The 16,344-nt window shown below is 44.8% G+C and overlaps 2 protein-coding genes across 3 annotated transcripts in view; one reads left to right on the top strand and one right to left on the bottom strand.

The window, feature by feature from the left end:
* LOC116502481 (zinc finger protein 135-like) overlaps window positions 1-6,349 on the bottom strand; it is a 35,407-nt gene extending 29,058 nt beyond the window's left edge. Inside the window, exon 1 of the mRNA XM_032208362.1 lies at window positions 6,262-6,349. The gene's annotated coding sequence lies outside the window, so the exon portion shown is untranslated. The remainder of the gene's footprint in view (window positions 1-6,261) is intronic.
* A 131-nt stretch (window positions 6,350-6,480) lies between these two features.
* On the top strand, window positions 6,481-16,280 carry LOC116504551 (zinc finger protein 239-like). 2 transcript variants are annotated; one of them, XM_032211636.1, is made up of 2 exons: window positions 6,481-6,537; window positions 15,098-16,280. In XM_032211636.1, the coding sequence occupies exon 2, from the start codon at window positions 15,130-15,132 to the stop codon at window positions 16,087-16,089; it is 960 nt and encodes a 319-aa protein (XP_032067527.1). In that variant the 5' UTR covers window positions 6,481-6,537; window positions 15,098-15,129; the 3' UTR covers window positions 16,090-16,280. The 2 variants fall into 2 exon arrangements, with proteins under 2 accessions (XP_032067527.1, XP_032067528.1); XM_032211637.1 differs by lacking the exon at window positions 6,481-6,537 and adding an exon at window positions 10,423-10,905.
* Window positions 16,281-16,344: the final 64 nt, after the last annotated feature.

Here is a 16,344-nt window from a genome sequence, read left to right as displayed (position 1 = left end):
ATTTACAATCACAGACCTTATCTGGCTTGGAGAGCTGCCAAGCCGATATCTGCAAAACTCGGCAAAGAGTCTCCGAGAGTCACGAACCAATTAAGCAAACTAATTATCTCCTGCAAACTCCACTCCCCTTTCGCTCCTCTTTTATATCCTCTGGGAGGGGTCATTCATCGTCCACCTGTGGCCTTACTCCCAAGTCGACCCGTTCTTTAGCTGTTCCTTTCGCCTGGCAACTCTGTGCATGCGCACACTGGGAACAGGCTCCAGCTGTTCGTCTGCCTCACTGATGTCTGACTCCGAAGGCAGCTGATAACTGTCGAACGGCCCTGTCCCCCTCTCTGCCTCCGACACAGAGCCCTCATCAGAGCCTTCCCCAGACTCCAGGACTGGCCCATCTTCCTCCCCAACCTCCTCACTGTCCGAATCTCTTGCCACACTCTTCCATTTAGATCAAATGTACATAAACTGCAACTTACTTCGGCTATTTCAGATTCTGTGGTAGCCCTCGACTTACGATGGGTTGCTTAGCAACCACTCAAAATTCCAAAATAATTCCAAAAAAACCCTTCCTTCGATCCAGATTTGAATTTCTGATATCCGTCCTCTCCAACTCTACAGTCATGTGACACAGTATTTTTGGGGCACATTTAAGGCCAATGTGCAGCATCAGCGGTTCAACGTTACGACATCATTGAAAAAAAAGTTACCTGTGACCATTTTTCACACTTACAACCTTTGCACCATCCCCAGGGACACAGGATCAAAATTCAGGGGCTTGGCAACTGACTCGTGTTTATGACCGTTGCAGTGTCCTGGGGTCATGTGATCTCCTTTTGAGAACCTTCTGGCAAGCCAAGTCAATGGGGAATTGGAATTGGAAAGTTTATTTATAGGCCGCCCTTTTCCCTGAGGGGACTCAGGGCGGCTTACAATTCATGGGGAAGGGAATACAAACAATGACACAAGAACAATACATAATTAAAGCAGAACACAACATTCATCATTCGGGTGGGGACGGATTACAATCTTAACCCCAGGCCTGACGGGATAGCCAGATTTTAAGGGCTGTGCGGAAGGTCTGGAGGGTGGTGAGGGTACGGATCTCCACGGGGAGATCAGGAAGCCTGATTCATCTGTGCTACTTAACTGCAGGGATTCACTTAAAACTGGGAACAAGACAGTTTGTAGACAGATGTAGAAAAGATGTGGAGACTCTAGAAAGAGTGCAGAGAAGAGCAACAAAGATGATTAGGGGACTGGAGACTAAAACATATGAAGAACGGTTGCAGGAACTGGGGATGTCTAGTTTAATAGAAAGAAGGACTAGGGGAGACATGATAGCAGTCTTCCAATATCTCAGGGGTTGCCACAAAGAAGAGGGAATCAAACTAAGAAGTTTGAGGGTAGAACAAGAAGCTATGGGTGGAAACTAATCAAGGAGAGAAGCAACTTAGAACTGAGGAGAAATTTCCTGACAGTTAGAACAATTAATCGGTGGAACAGAAGTTGCCTCCAGAAGTTGTGAATGCCCCAACACTGCAAGTCTTTAAGAAGATGTTGGATAGCCATTTGTCTGAAACGGTATAGGGTTTCTTGCCTAGGCAAGGGGTTGGACTAGAAGACCTCCAAGGTCCCTTCCAACTCTGCTATTGTATTGTATTGTATTGCATTGTATGAGAGTCACTTAACATCATTTTTTTGCAGCAATAGCTATTTGGGGCTCAATTGTGGTCGTAAGTCAAGGACAACCTGTATCTATCTATTCACAAAATGAAGTTATGCTAAATTTAGGAGCCGGCCTCATTTTCAGCCATTCAATATTTTCCTTTATTGATCCTTTAGTGCCGAACTGATTGTTTTCCCTCTCTGGAACTGAATAGGCCAGTGATGGCTAACCAAAATCGCACACACGCAATGTGTACCTCCACCCACAATGCAATGCGCCCCCCGTGCATGCGTGCACAACCCCCCCCGTTCCCCCTGCGCATATGGTGACCCCCCCCCCCCCGTGCCACCCCCATGCTTGCGCTGCAACCACTCCACACCCCATTTTGGCCCTAGCAGGCCTCCCTGAAGCCTCCTGGGACCAAAAACAGGTCATTTGGGGAGGGGGGTGCTGCACCCCCTCCCCCATGCATGTGCACGCAACTTCTGCATGCGCAGCAGAGACCTAAAAATCAGCTGGCTGGCGGGAGGCACATGGGCATGCATGCCACAGCTCAGCTGGGCAATGACTCGCATGCTTGCAGATGGCTCAGTGCCATGCGTGCCACAGGTTCGCCATCACGGATATAGGCCTGGCAATAAAATTAAGGATTTTCCCCCAATTATGTGTTCTACTCAACCATTTAAAAAAAATGGAAAACCAGGTTAGATTATCTCCAGGGATTCTTTTACTTAAACCATTTCTGAATTGAGGGTCAGAAAACTATTCTAAATCATCCTGACCCTATTTTCTCAGGTTACAAAGCAGGACGGGGAAAACAAAGCAGGTATTATTATCTTATTATCTGTATTATTATCTTTGCTGAAATAGCAGCTTCTTAAAACGGTTAAGTTACTTCGTCAAGAACTACCGTATTTAGCCTGGGTTCCTAAACTGTTTCTTTCAGCATGTACACTAAGAACCGATAGCCAACTTTTTATGTCGTTTCCATTTCCGTTTTCTATCTTCCCTCTTAAATGTTAATCCTTAAAGCTTAATTTTAAAATCAAAGATTACGTTTTAAGCCTTCCCGTTGATAGTACCGATTTTTATAAACCTTTCCAGGAGCCACTGTTTGCTAAAAGAATTAAGAATATAGCTTTGAGCAAGATTTTTCTTTTACCAAGGTAATTAGGGTGCCATCCCTTAATTCTTCCCTTAATTCATATCTCCGAGATAGTTCTGTTGAATGAAATGTTGCTCAACATTATCTAAAAGGCTACATCAGACAAGAATATTGCTCAGCTTCTTTTTCACTCTAAAATTATGCATTTACTGTAAATGCAGAAGTTTTCCTCATGACACACTACATGAAAAGCTTTAACAAGCTTTGGAAATGGAAAAGCTCCAAGTTGCTCAATTCTGTAATATGAAGTCTAATAAATGTATATTCCTATTTCTCTCCAGCACAAAGTGTTATATTATACAGCTATGGTATTTATGTTTTAGATTGGTCTTATGTGTGCGAATAGGGTGCATGGATTGTTTTGACTGGAGTGGTAATCAAGCTTCTTATTTGTTATAATAAGTAATGCTACATTTATAAACCATGCAGTTTGACATTAGACATTATAGATTTTTCCCTTCTTTTGCTTCTGGATTTTTCTACTCTACACATAAACGATCAAATCTGTGCTCCAAAACAACAGAGAATCAGGAATTATACTCGCGTAAAAAGATGCTGTTAAAAGGCTTTCTTTTAAAAATATCAATCAAAATGAGATCAAATTAACTTCTGCCCTTTCTGTGGTATATCTTTCTTTCCACTGAAATAAAAACTGGCTTGCCTTCTCGCTTACAGTTTAGAAGGGAGCTGAAAAGATTATCTTTTTAAGCAGGCTTTCTGCTGCTGGCTTTTAATGACAGATTTTTATTAACATGTTTGTAAATTGCCCAGAGCTAGTAGGATTATGAGTGTGTTAAAAATCAGCTAAAACTGTGTGAAATAATTACACTGCAGGATATTTTTTTTAAAACCTTAATAAAATCCACTGTAGAGCAATATCTTTTTTAAAGGCAAATCAAAATGACACAATCTGAAATTATCCTGAACGTTTCATCAGAGATGGACTGAATAAATCCAGGATTAAAAAGCAGCAAATATTGTACCTCTGAAAAGAACACCATTTTTTTAAAAAAGAAAAAAAAAATCCTGGTTCTGCTTTTAAGTTTGATTGTCACAGTGACAGAAGCAATGCTTATCCCTATAATACAAAATTATTCAGAAAATTAAGTTAACTTCATATCCTGACTGCTGAGGCATTTTAGTTTAGGAAAATATAGTATTAGGATTGAGTTATGAATGAAAGCTTTTCATCAGGTGAAGAAACAAAGCATTTTCTCCTAATTGAGGAGTCAAAGAATAAAAAATTCATTCAGAACAGACCAGAGTGAGCATCTATGGAACAAGGAACACGCATGATTCCTCCCCAAATTTTACATATTTTTCTCTCTCAGAAGGGTTTTAAAACAGTTAATATTCTGTTTCCAAATACGTGATCTGAATTAGGAGCACCTTTCAAATGCTATTTATTAAAATATTGCTGTGATTTCCTAAGAATTACTTTATACTAGCTGTAACCCATCTCAAAATAGCATGAATCTGAAACGGTGAAATAAAAACACAACCAAAAAAATATTGGCTCTTCATATAACGTATCTTTAAAGCAAAAATATCTGGTTTATGACCACATATGCCAGCTTCTCAAAAACCTCTGCCCTGGCAGCTGTCAGAAAATAATATGCTGAAAAGACCAGCGATGCAGTTAGACAATCGGAGAGATTTAAGGGTATCCCTTCTTCTTATGCTTTTTTGATGGCAATGCATGCTTACTCCAAAACGTAGAAAGGCAACACATACAACATTCTCGAGTTCTTCTAGCTAGTCCACTACTTACGGCCACAATTACAACCTCCACTGAGCCCCAAATTACTGTCGCTAAGAGTGATGTTTGTTAAGTGAGTTTTGCCCCATTTCACAACCTTGTTTGTCACAGTTGTCAAGCGAATCACACGGTTGTTAAGTGAATCCGGCTTTCCCATTGACTCGGCCTGTCAGAAGTTCGCAAAAAGGGGAATCCTGTGACCCCGGGGACACTCCAACTTGTCATAAATTTGAGTCAGTTGCTGTCTGAATTTTGAGTCCACGATCACGGAGAGGCTACAATGGTCGTGTTAAGTGCGACAGTCACAAATCAATTTATTTCAGTGCCATTGTAACCCCGAACGACCTGTTGTAAGTCGAGGACCACCTGTCGTTAAGTTAGATCAGTACATTAATATATATAAACCGTCTTCGTCACATATATGCTAGTCGTTCCCGACTCTAGGGGGTGGTGCTCATCTCAGTTTCAAAGCCGAAGAGCCAGCGCTGTCTGGAGACGTCTCCGTGGTCATGTGGCTGGCATGACTAAATGCCGAAGACGCACGGAACGCTGTTACCTTCCCACCAAAAGTGGTTGCTATTTTTTCTACTTGCATTTTTACATGCTTTCGAACTGCTAGGTTGGCAGAAGCTGGGACAAGCAACGGGAGCTCAGTCCGTTACGCGGCGCTAGGGATTCTTACCGCCAAAATGCCGACCATTCTGATCGACAAGCTCAGAGTCTTAGGCACTGAGCCACCGCATCCCTTGAATCACTACAGTCGTTAAATTAGCAACACAGTTGTTAAGTGAATCCGGCTTCCCCATTGACTCGGCCTGTCAGAGGTTTGCAAGAGGGGAATCCCATGACCCAAGGGACATAGCCACGGTCACAAATATGAGTCAGTTGCCAAGCGTCTGAATTTTGATTCCACGATCCCGGAGAGGCTACAATGGTCGTGTCAAGTGTGACGGTCACAAGTCCCTTTCCCCCCATCCCCCCCCCAGTGTGGTTGTAACTCCGAACGTCCTGTTGTTAAGTCGAGGACCAACTTAGATCAGTACCTTAAAATAATATATTATAGATAACGGACAAAAAATAAATAATTATCAATAACTGCCTTGCCAGCCTCCTCCTTTGGCTGGAACTGCTGGCCTTTCTAAAGCATGGTGGGAAACCCACCACCCCCACCTAGAGTCCCCCCCAAGTGGCATCGGGACTACAAACCCCAGCATTCCCAGCCCACATGAAACCCTGGGATATGCCTCCTCCGATCTCTCTGGAAGGGATCCGGCTGGGGAAGGGGGATGCTCGGGGACCGTTATGGCTGGGAAAAGGAAGAAGGGGACGTGGCTGCGGCTAATCAACCCCGGTGTTTTTTTCCCCCATTTCTTTTTGCAAGGACGGAGCTTGCAAGGAGCTGCATTGGGGGCGATCGGAGACCCCCCACCCAGCCCAGGCTCTTTGGGGGCTTCCCTCCAGCAGCCGCATCGGGGTGGCTGGAAGAGGCGGACTCGGGCAGCAGGGAGGAGCAAATCGGGGGCCCGTCCTGGCTCCACGTGGAGGCTGCCCTGCTGGGGGCCACCACGGACCCCCCCTCTTCCTCCTCCCGGCTGCTTTCAATGGGAAGGACCGGGGAGGGGGCTGCTGCTGCTGCTGATCCGGGCTGCCCTGCCAGAGGCCTCCGAGACTCACCGGCCTCTTCCGCCCGCAGGAGCCGCACAATCCCGACTCGGCCTCGGAGGAAAGGGAAGCGCCGCTTTGGAGCGCCTTGGCAGCCGTGGAGGGAGGGGGGGAAGAGCGAGAGAGACGACAGACGCCCCTGAGCGGAGGCTGCAGGGGGGGGAGGGAGGATGCGAAAAAAAAGAACGCGAGGACGTCACATCCGGTCTGGTCTCTTCGCTTTTTCTTTTCCTCCTCCTTCTTCTCCTGACGGGGCGCTCTAGGACCCCCCCTCCCCGAAGATTCTCGGTGATTAGGAGGACACGGCGGCGGGAGGCGGTCGGTACAAGTTAAAGAAAGGCGGGGCGATGATGCCCGCCTGGCTCCGCCGCAGAGGAGAAGAGGGCTAGAGCGGTCTTTTCTATGCTCTGGGGGGGGAGAATTAACCCTTCGCTTGCCAGTTCGCCGAGGGACGCGCCCTCTCCTCTTTCTTTCCATATGCCAGGGGTTTTTCCAACCTTGGCAACTTTAAGACTTTGCTGGCTGAGGAACTCTGGGAGTTGAAGTCCACAAGTCTTCAATTTGCTTTTGCAAGCATGGGCAATAATTGGAAGGGTTTTTTTGGGGGGGGGGTAAATAACATTTGAACTAACATTTAAGGAAAAGATAAGCTCTAAATTCTGAAAAGCACATTTCTATCATTCCCCACTCTGGAATTACTCTAGATTACATTCTAAGATTACATTCAAATCCCTAGTACAGGTCTCCTGTGTGAGCAGGGGTTGGGCTAGATGACCTCCAAGGTCCCTTCCAACTCTCTTACTGCTGTCCCAAAGGTGCTTTTTTTTAAAGAAGCAGGTGGACTTTCTTTGTTTTTAATACAATACAATATCTTACTGAAGGCCAAGTAAACTATATCAATCGCATTCCTTTGGTCCACTAATTTTGTCACTTTGTCAAAGAATGCAATGAGATTAGTGGCATGGTCTGTTTTTGACAAACCCATGTTGGCTTTTGGCTATTACTCTGTTTACTTCTAGGTGTTTGTTGATTCATTGCTTGATTATCTTTTCCAGATTCTTTCCTGGTATTGAGGTCAGGCTGGTAGGTCTGTAGTTTCCTGGATCTGTTTTTTTCCCTTTTTTGAAGATGGCAACCACATCAGCTCTTTTCCAGTCCTCTGGTAGTTCCCTGGTGCTCCAGGATCTCTGAAAGATATAGTTCAGTGGTTCTGAGATCTGGTCTGCCAGTTCCTTCAGAACCCTGGGGTGTAATCCATCTGGTCCTGGTGATTTGAACTCGTCTAGGGTAGACAGGTACTCATTTACCATTTTCTTCCCTATTTCAACTTGTGTTCCTAATCTGATTTTTGTGGTGCTGTTTTTGATACGTTGGACTTTTTTGTCTTTCAATTTGTCAGAGAGTTCTTTATGCAGCCATGCTGGTTTCTTTTGGGAGCTGTGACTTTTCTTTTTCATTGGTATTGTGCTAGACTGAGCTTTTGTAATCTCATTTTTCAAAATTTCCACAAGCTTCTTGAGTTGTTTTCCCCTTGAGGATTCTTATCCATGGAATTCTTCCCAAGCTCTCTCTAAGTTTATTGAAATTAGCTCTCTTAAAAACCAAGACTCTAGTTTGACTTTGTTCTACTACTTGTGTTTGCATAATGTTGAATTCCAATATTGCATGGTCACTTGCCCCCAAGGTTCCTGGGGCTTCAACACCTTCTATCATTTCCTCTCTGTTAGTGAGAATTAAGTCCAATATGGCTGATCCCCTTGCTCCCTTCCCTACTTTTTGGGAAACAAAGTTGTCTGCTAGGTTTGTTAGGAACCTGTTGGATCTTCCACTTGGTGCAGAGTTTGTTTCCCAGTTGATGTCAGGGTAGTTAAAATCTCTCACTACTATTGTGGTGTGCTTCCTACATACCTTAGTTAGCTGACTAGCAAAAAGTTCATCTACTTCCTCTGCTTGGTTGGGTGGCCTGTAGTATAGACCTATGGCAATGTCATTTCCCCCACAACCTTTAATATTGACCCAAGTGCATTTCTTTGAAGATGTTTCGCTTCTCATCCAAGAAGCTTCTTCAGCTCTGACTGGATGGCGGGGAAGGGAAGGATTGATATTTCTTGTAGACAGCTGGTCATAGATGCTTCCATTCCCCACCATCCGGTCAGAACTGAAGAAGCTTCTTGGATGAGAAGTGAAACATCTCCAAAGGGGAAAAAATGACAACAAGGAAGTCCAGTTGCCTCTTGAAAAAAGCACCTTTGGAGGACACTGGATTGGGAAAACCCCAATGACTGTATAAATCTTTGAGAGGAGGATTCCAACGTTACAAAGCTTTGCTATTTTTAGGTTTCTTTCACAAGTTGAATTTTTGTCTGATCTCCATTGCAGGTAGCCCTCGACTTATGACCACAACTGGGCCCCAAATTTTATGTCGCTGAGTGAGAAATGAGTCTTGCCCCATTTTACGACTTTTCTGACCGCATTTGTTAAATGAATTCACTGCAGTTGTTAAATTAGTCACACGATTGTTAAATGAATCTGGCTTCCCCATTGATTTTGTTGGTTAGAACGTTGCGATGGAACACTGTGACCGTCATAACCGCCAGTCAGTTGCCAAGCCTCCGAATATAATTCACATGACCTCAGGAATGCTGCAACAGTCATAAGTTTGAAAAAGTCTTCCAACTCTTCCTAGCGCAGTGCAAGATAAATACACTCCAACTTTTAGTGCTAGGAAGAGTTGGAAGTCAATGCCCTCCTTTTCTTCCTTTTTCCCCTCCCTCTTGTATCTCTGTTCCCTTTCCCTCCCTTAATTTCCTATTTTCTTTTCTCTTTTGCATTTTATGTAACAAAATAAAAATGATAAAGATTAAAAAAAACAACTTTGAAAAAGTCGCTTTTCTCAGTGCAAGCTGTAACTTTGAACAGTCAGTAAGTGAATTGCTTTAAGTCCAGGACTACCTGTATATCAAACTGACTGTCAAACAGTGCAGTAAAAGAATATTATCATTTGCTTTTTTCCCCCTGTCCTCCTTTCTCTCTCTCGCTGGGACAAGAAAAAGGCCTCTTTAAATATCTGGTTTCCATAACAAGGAGCGCCTTTGATTAATGTTTCTATTTCTTTGCAGAAGACGAAGCAAGAATGGGGATTCTGATTAAAAAAAAACGGTTCAAGGACAACAGATAAACTCCCAGATTCTGAATCCCTGCCAGTTTCATATGTAATTCATATCCAACCCCTTTTAATTAAATCTACTGCCAAGGGGAGGGAACTAAGGGGCACCTTTTCCACCCTCCATCTGTCCTTTTCTGCACAAAGTTGAACATTTACTACTTAACATTAAAACAATTCTACACAGGTGTACCACCAGGTCCACATAAATAAAATGAACAGCTGGGGCATTGTCATTATTTGATTTATGGACGACCCCTACAAGGGTACAAGTGCTCTGGCAACCTCTTTTTCTTCTGTGACATCCCCAAAATTTTGCCTTCCCCCCATTCCCAGGCTATGAGTGAGACAGGCTTAAATTGTTCTTAGTTGTGTTTTCCCGTTTATTGTGACATACAGGTAGTCCTTGACTTACAACAGTTCATGTAGAGAGAGGAGTGGAATGAAATGGAATAGAATAGAATGAGCTGGAAGGGATCTTGGAGGTCTTCTAGCCCAACCCCCTGCTTAGGCAGGAAACCCTACACTATTTCAGACAAATGTCCAAACTCTTCTTAAAAACTTCCAGTGTTGGAGCATTCATAACTTCTGGAGGCAAGTTGTTCCACTGATTCATTATTCTGTCAGGAAATTTCTCCTCAGTTCTAAGTTGCTTCTCTCCTTGATTAGTTTCCATCCATTGCTTCTTGTTCTACCCTCAGGTGCCTTAGAAAATAGTTTGACTCCCTCTTCTTTGTGGCAACCCCTGAGATTTTGGAAGACTGCTATCATGTCTCCCCTAGTCCTTCTTTCCATTAAACTACACATACCCAGTTACCGCAATCGTTCCTCATATGTTTTAGCCTCCAGTCCCCTAATCATCTCTGTTGCTCTTCTCTGCACTCTTTCTAGAGTCTCCACATCTTTTTCATATAATGACAGTTCGAAGTTAAAATAGCACTGGAAAAAGTGACACGGCCTGTTTTCATACCCAGAAACTTGACGCGGCTAACCGCCTCCACATGTTTTATCATTAATAAATCCCAAAAACAAAGGCCAAATCAAAGGTTGCTTGAACTCAGAATGCCCATCTTGCAAGCATAATTGTGCAGTGACATATTTCGGAAAGCAGGGAAAACAAACACCACAGGGGCTTTTTGCTACGTGAAACTCCAGTGTCTCTTCCAGATGTTAACTGCAAAGGCCTTTTCAGGTTTTTCTCCCTTTTATTTCTTTCACTAGGAATTTGAAGGAAGGGTTAAATCCTGCAAATCTGGCTGCCTAGAGAAGCTGTTTTAAAAAGGGGGGGGGAACGAGAGTTTACTCATCCATGAAGTCACTTCCTGTGCTTTCTTTCCTTGGTGGGGTGGGGGGAAGGAAAGTCAGGGAATTTGATGGGGAGGGGAGCTGTAGATTTTAGGGGGAGGAGAATTGCAGACAGTTCCAAAGAGGCTTGCCAGAGAAGTGGCTGAAGTTAAGATCTGCACTCCAGGATAAACTGCAACCGCATCCAGGTCTGGCTTTTCTTAAAAAGGGTTGGGCTTTTGTTCCAGGCTCCAACTGGGAATGGTCTCCAGGTTTGAGATAAAGCAGAGTCAGTCACAAAATGCTTCTTTTCCAGAAATCTGTAACTGAGGCAGGTTGGAGATGAGACAGGGTGGATTTGACGTGGAGGGGGACAAGAGAGCCGGGCTGCAAAATCCCAGCTCAGCAAAGCAATCCAGAGAGACTCAAAAGTCTCTAGAGATTCTCAGTCATTCAAAGTCGTGGTTGTCCCAAAGGTGCTTTTTTTTTTTAGGAGGCAACTGGACTTCCTTGTTTTTCGTTGAAGGTGTTTCGCTTCTCATCCAAGAAGCTTCTTCAGCTCTTGACAGGATAGTGGGGAATGGAAGGATTTCTATTCCTTGCAGACAGCTGGTCATTGGCATCCTTTCAGAGGGCCCTTGAAGCGCTTGGAGGTTTGTCTGTGTCCTCAGCGTCACCTGAGTTAGCGCTCCTGGTTCCTGTAGTCTGCAATTTTTCCTCTGGAAACCCATTTTCCTACTCCCACACCATTCAAACAATGTTCATCCCAAATTGCATAGCTAAAAGTCTGTAGAGATTCTCAGTCGTCCAAGTCAGGGTTGTCCCAAAGGTGATTTTTTTAAGGAGGCAACTGGACTTTCTTTGTTTTTCGTTGAAGATGTTTTGCTTCTCATCTAAGTAGCTTCTTCAGCTCTGGCTGGATGGTGGGGAATGGAAGGATTTCTATTCCTTGCAGACAACTGGTTTTCAATGAAAATGCAGACTGTAGGAACCAGTAGCATTACTCAGGTGACTCTGAAGACACAGACCAGGCGTGGGTTCCTGCCAGTTATAACCTCTTCTATAGAAGAGGTTCCGCAAATCTACAGTGCCGTTTAGAACCGGTTCCAGCTCCCTCCCCCGCCACCCCCGTCCGTCCACACATCATCAAGATGAAGAACGAGAGGAGGAATTCTGGGAGTTGAAGTCCACAAGTCTTAAAGCTGTCAAGTCTGAACACCCCTGTTTTTTTCCCTAAAGGGTTAGGGGTGCAAGGGCCTTGTAACTTGACAGCTTTAAGACTTGCGTGCTTCAAATGCCAGAGTTTCTGAGCCAACATTTTGGTTGCTAAGCAAGAGCGTTGTTAAGTGAGTTTCACCACATTTTACAAGTTGGCCACGCCCACCCAGTCACATGATTGCCAAGCCACTCCCACTCGGTCACATGGCTGGCAAGCCACTCCCACCCAGTCACATGGCTGGCAAGCCACGCCCACAAAGCAGGACACACCTACAGAAGAGGTTCTAAAAAAATTTGAAACCCACCACTGACACAGACAAACCTCCAAGTGCTTCAACAACTCTCTAAAAGGATGCAAATGACCAGCTGTCTGCAAGGAGTATAAATCCTTCCATTCCCCACCATCCGGTCAGAGCTGAAGAAGCTTCTTGGATGAGAAGCGAAACATCTTCAAAGAAAAAACAAGGAAGTCCAGTTGCCTCTCTGGAAAAAGAAGCATCTTTGGGACAATCCAGATACGGTAGTTTTCTTTGACTGCCCCCTCCTGGTCACCTGGAGTATGGCATTCTAAATCTGGTAGCCCGGCTGCCATCTGTCAGGAATGGTGTAGTGTCTCTTTTTTGGGCAGGGGGTTGGACTAGATGACCTACAAGGTCCCTTCCAACTCTGTTAATCTGTAAATCTACTAGGTAGCTGAGAGACCTAGAAATAAATTTTTCCGCTTTTTCCATTATTAAGAGATTGTCAGTCTCAAGGAAGAGATATGTTCAGAGATGAACAGGTGCTATAGGCATCTTAGTGCCAGGTATATGGCTTTGGAGAAGTTTCTCAATCTTGACAAATTGAACAGGGTTGGACTTCAACTCCCAGAATTCCCCCACCAGTATGGAGAGTTGAGATCCACATGCATGCAGGCTGGAGAGCTCTGGGAATTGAAGTCCACCCATCTTAAAGTTGCCACGGTTAGGAAATGCTACTTCAAGTGGTATCCTGCTTAGTACATCTAGCCTTGTATTAGATGTTAAATAAATTAACCTTAATAGGGTTAATTAATGAGGTTAATTAGCCTTAACTAAATACTCGGGCCTTCTATAGCTGGCTTATGCAATGCAATAAGCCATAATCGTTTCCCAATTAACCTTTAAAGTTAAGGTTTGGATAGATGTTTTAAAAAATCGTAAATAAAAAGATGTTGGTTTAACTTGGCCACTGAACCCTTTGGTTTGTGGCTTAAAGAGTTCTGTAAATCTGGACAGTTTTGCGCTTGTGTCAGAAGTACTGAAGTGCTTCCGGATGAAAGGATTAGCTGGTGACATCACTGTTTCCTGGGGATATCCAGTTGGAGGGGGTGTGTCCTTTCAGGAGCCGAGGTGGCGCAGTGGTTAGAGTACTGTACTGCAGCTATTCAGCTGATTGTTATCTGCAGTTTGGCTGTTCAAATCTCACCGGCTCAGGGTTGACTCAGCCTTCCATCCTTCCGAGGTGGGTAAAATGAGGACCCAGACTGTGGGGGCGATATGCTGACTCTGTAAACCGCTTAGAGGGGGCTGAAAGCCCTATGAAGCGGTATATAAGTCTAACTGCTATTGCTATTGCTATTATCCACAGCAGGAGTCGGACGAGAGCTCAGTCCTGCCCCATGGCAGGTACAGTCTTGAATGTGGGCTTACTAATCTCCTGCCCAGCATTCTAACCACTTGAGCCTGGACAGTTATAGTTTACCCAGTAAACCACAGTTAAGCAAACTGGTTTAGCACATAATAGGTAACTTTTATTATCCAGTAAACCATAGTTAAGCAAACCGGTTTAGCACAAAGGTAGGTAAGTTTTACAAGGGCTAAGACGTGGCTCCGTGGCTAAGATGCTGAGCTTGTTGATCAGAAAGGCCGGCAGTTCGGTGGTTCAAATCCTTAGCGCTGCATAACGGGGTGATTACTCCCATTACTTGTCCCAGCTTCTGCCAACCTAGCAGTTTGAAAGCATGTAAAAAAATCAAGTAGAAAAATAGGAACCACTATTGGTGGAAAGGTAAGAGTGTTCCGTGCGCTTTCGGCATTTACTCATGCCGGCCACATGACTATGGAGACGTCTTCGGACAGCACTGGCTCTTCGGCTTAGAAACAGAGATGAGCACCGCCCCCTAGAGTCAGGAATGACTAGCACATATGTGCGAGGGGCACCTTTACCTTTGCCTTAGATAAGTTTTATTATCCAGTGAACCATAGTTAAGCAAATTGGTTTAGCGCAGAGGTAGGTAACTGTTAGGTAAGCTCCCCGTTGGGAGAGTGAGTACATTCAACAAAGCGTTGTGAGAGTTGTGTTGGAGAACACACAAACCAGCATACAGAGACACTGCAGTTTAAATAGGCTTTTACTTTCGTGGAAATAGAGGTATCAGAGTCCATCACACAGTCCAAGTCATACACGGATAAGACAGTCAGTCATCAATGCCTTTCAGTTAAGGGATAATCCAAACAATATAGTCCATAATCATACAAACAGTCTGGTACTCAAAGTTTGCTAGCAGTTGCAAAACTTACAATAGCTCACGGCACTTTCTAACAGCCAGCTTCGAAAACACTCAGATCAGATCAGCCCAGCATCTAACAAACAAGAGAGCTAACAGTCATTCTGGCTCCCTCTTATGGCCGATTGAGGAAAACAGCAACCAATCCCATTTTACAGTATGATCTAAAGAAACAGGTATAGCATTGTTACATGATTTATATATTGCCAACCCAACCGTTAGAATTATATTCCTAACAGTAACTTTTAAACCATAGTTAAGCCAATTGCTTTAGCACAAAGATAGACAAGTTTTATTCCTCCAGATGTTGTTGAATTACAACTCTCAGAATTCATAGGAAACGTGGCTAGAGGATAAGAGGAGTAATTGGAGCAGTGTCTTAAAGATGTATGGATTTCAACTGCCAGAATTCCCACAGCCAGAAGTCTACGTATCTTAAAGTTGTCACCGTTGAGAGAAGCACACTGATCTGGAGGAATTCAGATGACTCTGAATCATGCCAGTCAGCATGCCGACTGAGAAATTCTGGGAGTTGAAGTCCGCATCTCTTAAAGTTGCAAAGGTTGAGAAGCATAGGCCCAGTGGTTGAAAAATAGTCACTTAACATCTACCTTTGTCTTGGATGATTAATTGGGTCTTCTTTCTTCCATCCACAGGAGGACCTTGGGGTGGCGGGAGAGAAAAATAGATGGAAGCAGGTGGGACCTCTCTGGAAGTTCAACCCAAAGAGACAGAACCACCCCCAACGATTCCAGATGACTCAGAAAGTCAGCCAGAGAGGAAAATGGCTGCGGCCGAAAAGCAGACGAATGTATCCATCAACAGTGAAGATATCGGTCAGGTGATCCTAGCCGAGTCTCAAGCAGCAGTAGAGCGGAGACAGAATGAATGCTACACGTGCGGGAAGAGTTTTTGTTCCAAATCCCGCCTCAAAGTCCACCAGAGGATCCACACGGAGAGGCGGCCCTATCAATGCCGGGAGTGCGGCAAGGGCTTCCGGCAGAGCGGCCACCTGTCCCAGCACCAAAGGATGCACACCGGGGAGAGGCGCTACAAATGTTTGGAGTGTGGGAAAAGCTTTAGCCAGAGCACCTATTTCATCTTGCATCAGATCACCCACACAGGAGAAAAACCGTTCACTTGTCTGGAGTGCGGGAAGAGTTTCAGCCACAGCCGGAAGCTGACGGTACATCGCGCCATCCACACGGGCGAGAGGCCTTACCGATGTCTGGAGTGTGGGCAGAGTTTCAGCCAAAGCACCCACCTGACTTCCCACCAGAGGATCCACACCGGAGAGAAGCCGTATCGGTGCGCCGAGTGCGGGAAGTGTTTCAATCAGAGCGCTCATTTGACTCTGCACCGGCGGAGCCACACGGGAGAAAAACCCTACCGGTGCCTGGAATGCGGGAAGTGTTTCAGCCAGAGCCCGCACTTAACTCTACACCAGAGAATCCACACCGAGGAGAAAATTTATAAGTGCTCCGAGTGCGGGAAAGGATTCCACCGGAGCGATCACCTGATCTCGCACCAGAGGAGTCACACGGGGGAGAAGCCATATCGCTGCTCCGAATGCGGGAAGGGTTTCAGCCGAAGTTCGATTCTGCATAAACATCAGAGAATCCACAGAGATGGAGAAACATCAGTCTGAATTTTTCTCAACGCTGAACTAGACGGGCAGAACTTTTGAGGGTCTCCGGTTGTTTTGAAGATTGCTTGAAAGCTTGCAGTCTGGTGCCTAGTTAACCTTTTAAGCCAGGGGTCTCAATTCAGCAACTTTAAGACTTGTGGACTTCAACTCCCAGAATTCCTCAGCCTGCCATGGGAATTCTGGGAATTGAAGTCCGCAAGTCTTAAAGGGGCTTCCTCCCCTCTGCCCCCAGAAGCAACTGGACTTGCTTGTTTT

The sequence above is a fragment of the Thamnophis elegans genome, chromosome 2 (genome assembly GCF_009769535.1).
Source record: "Thamnophis elegans isolate rThaEle1 chromosome 2, rThaEle1.pri, whole genome shotgun sequence".
Classification (NCBI taxonomy): domain Eukaryota; kingdom Metazoa; phylum Chordata; class Lepidosauria; order Squamata; family Colubridae; genus Thamnophis; species Thamnophis elegans.
Note: the sequence above shows the minus strand (reverse complement) of the source record. Positions and strands in the feature narration are given on the sequence as shown.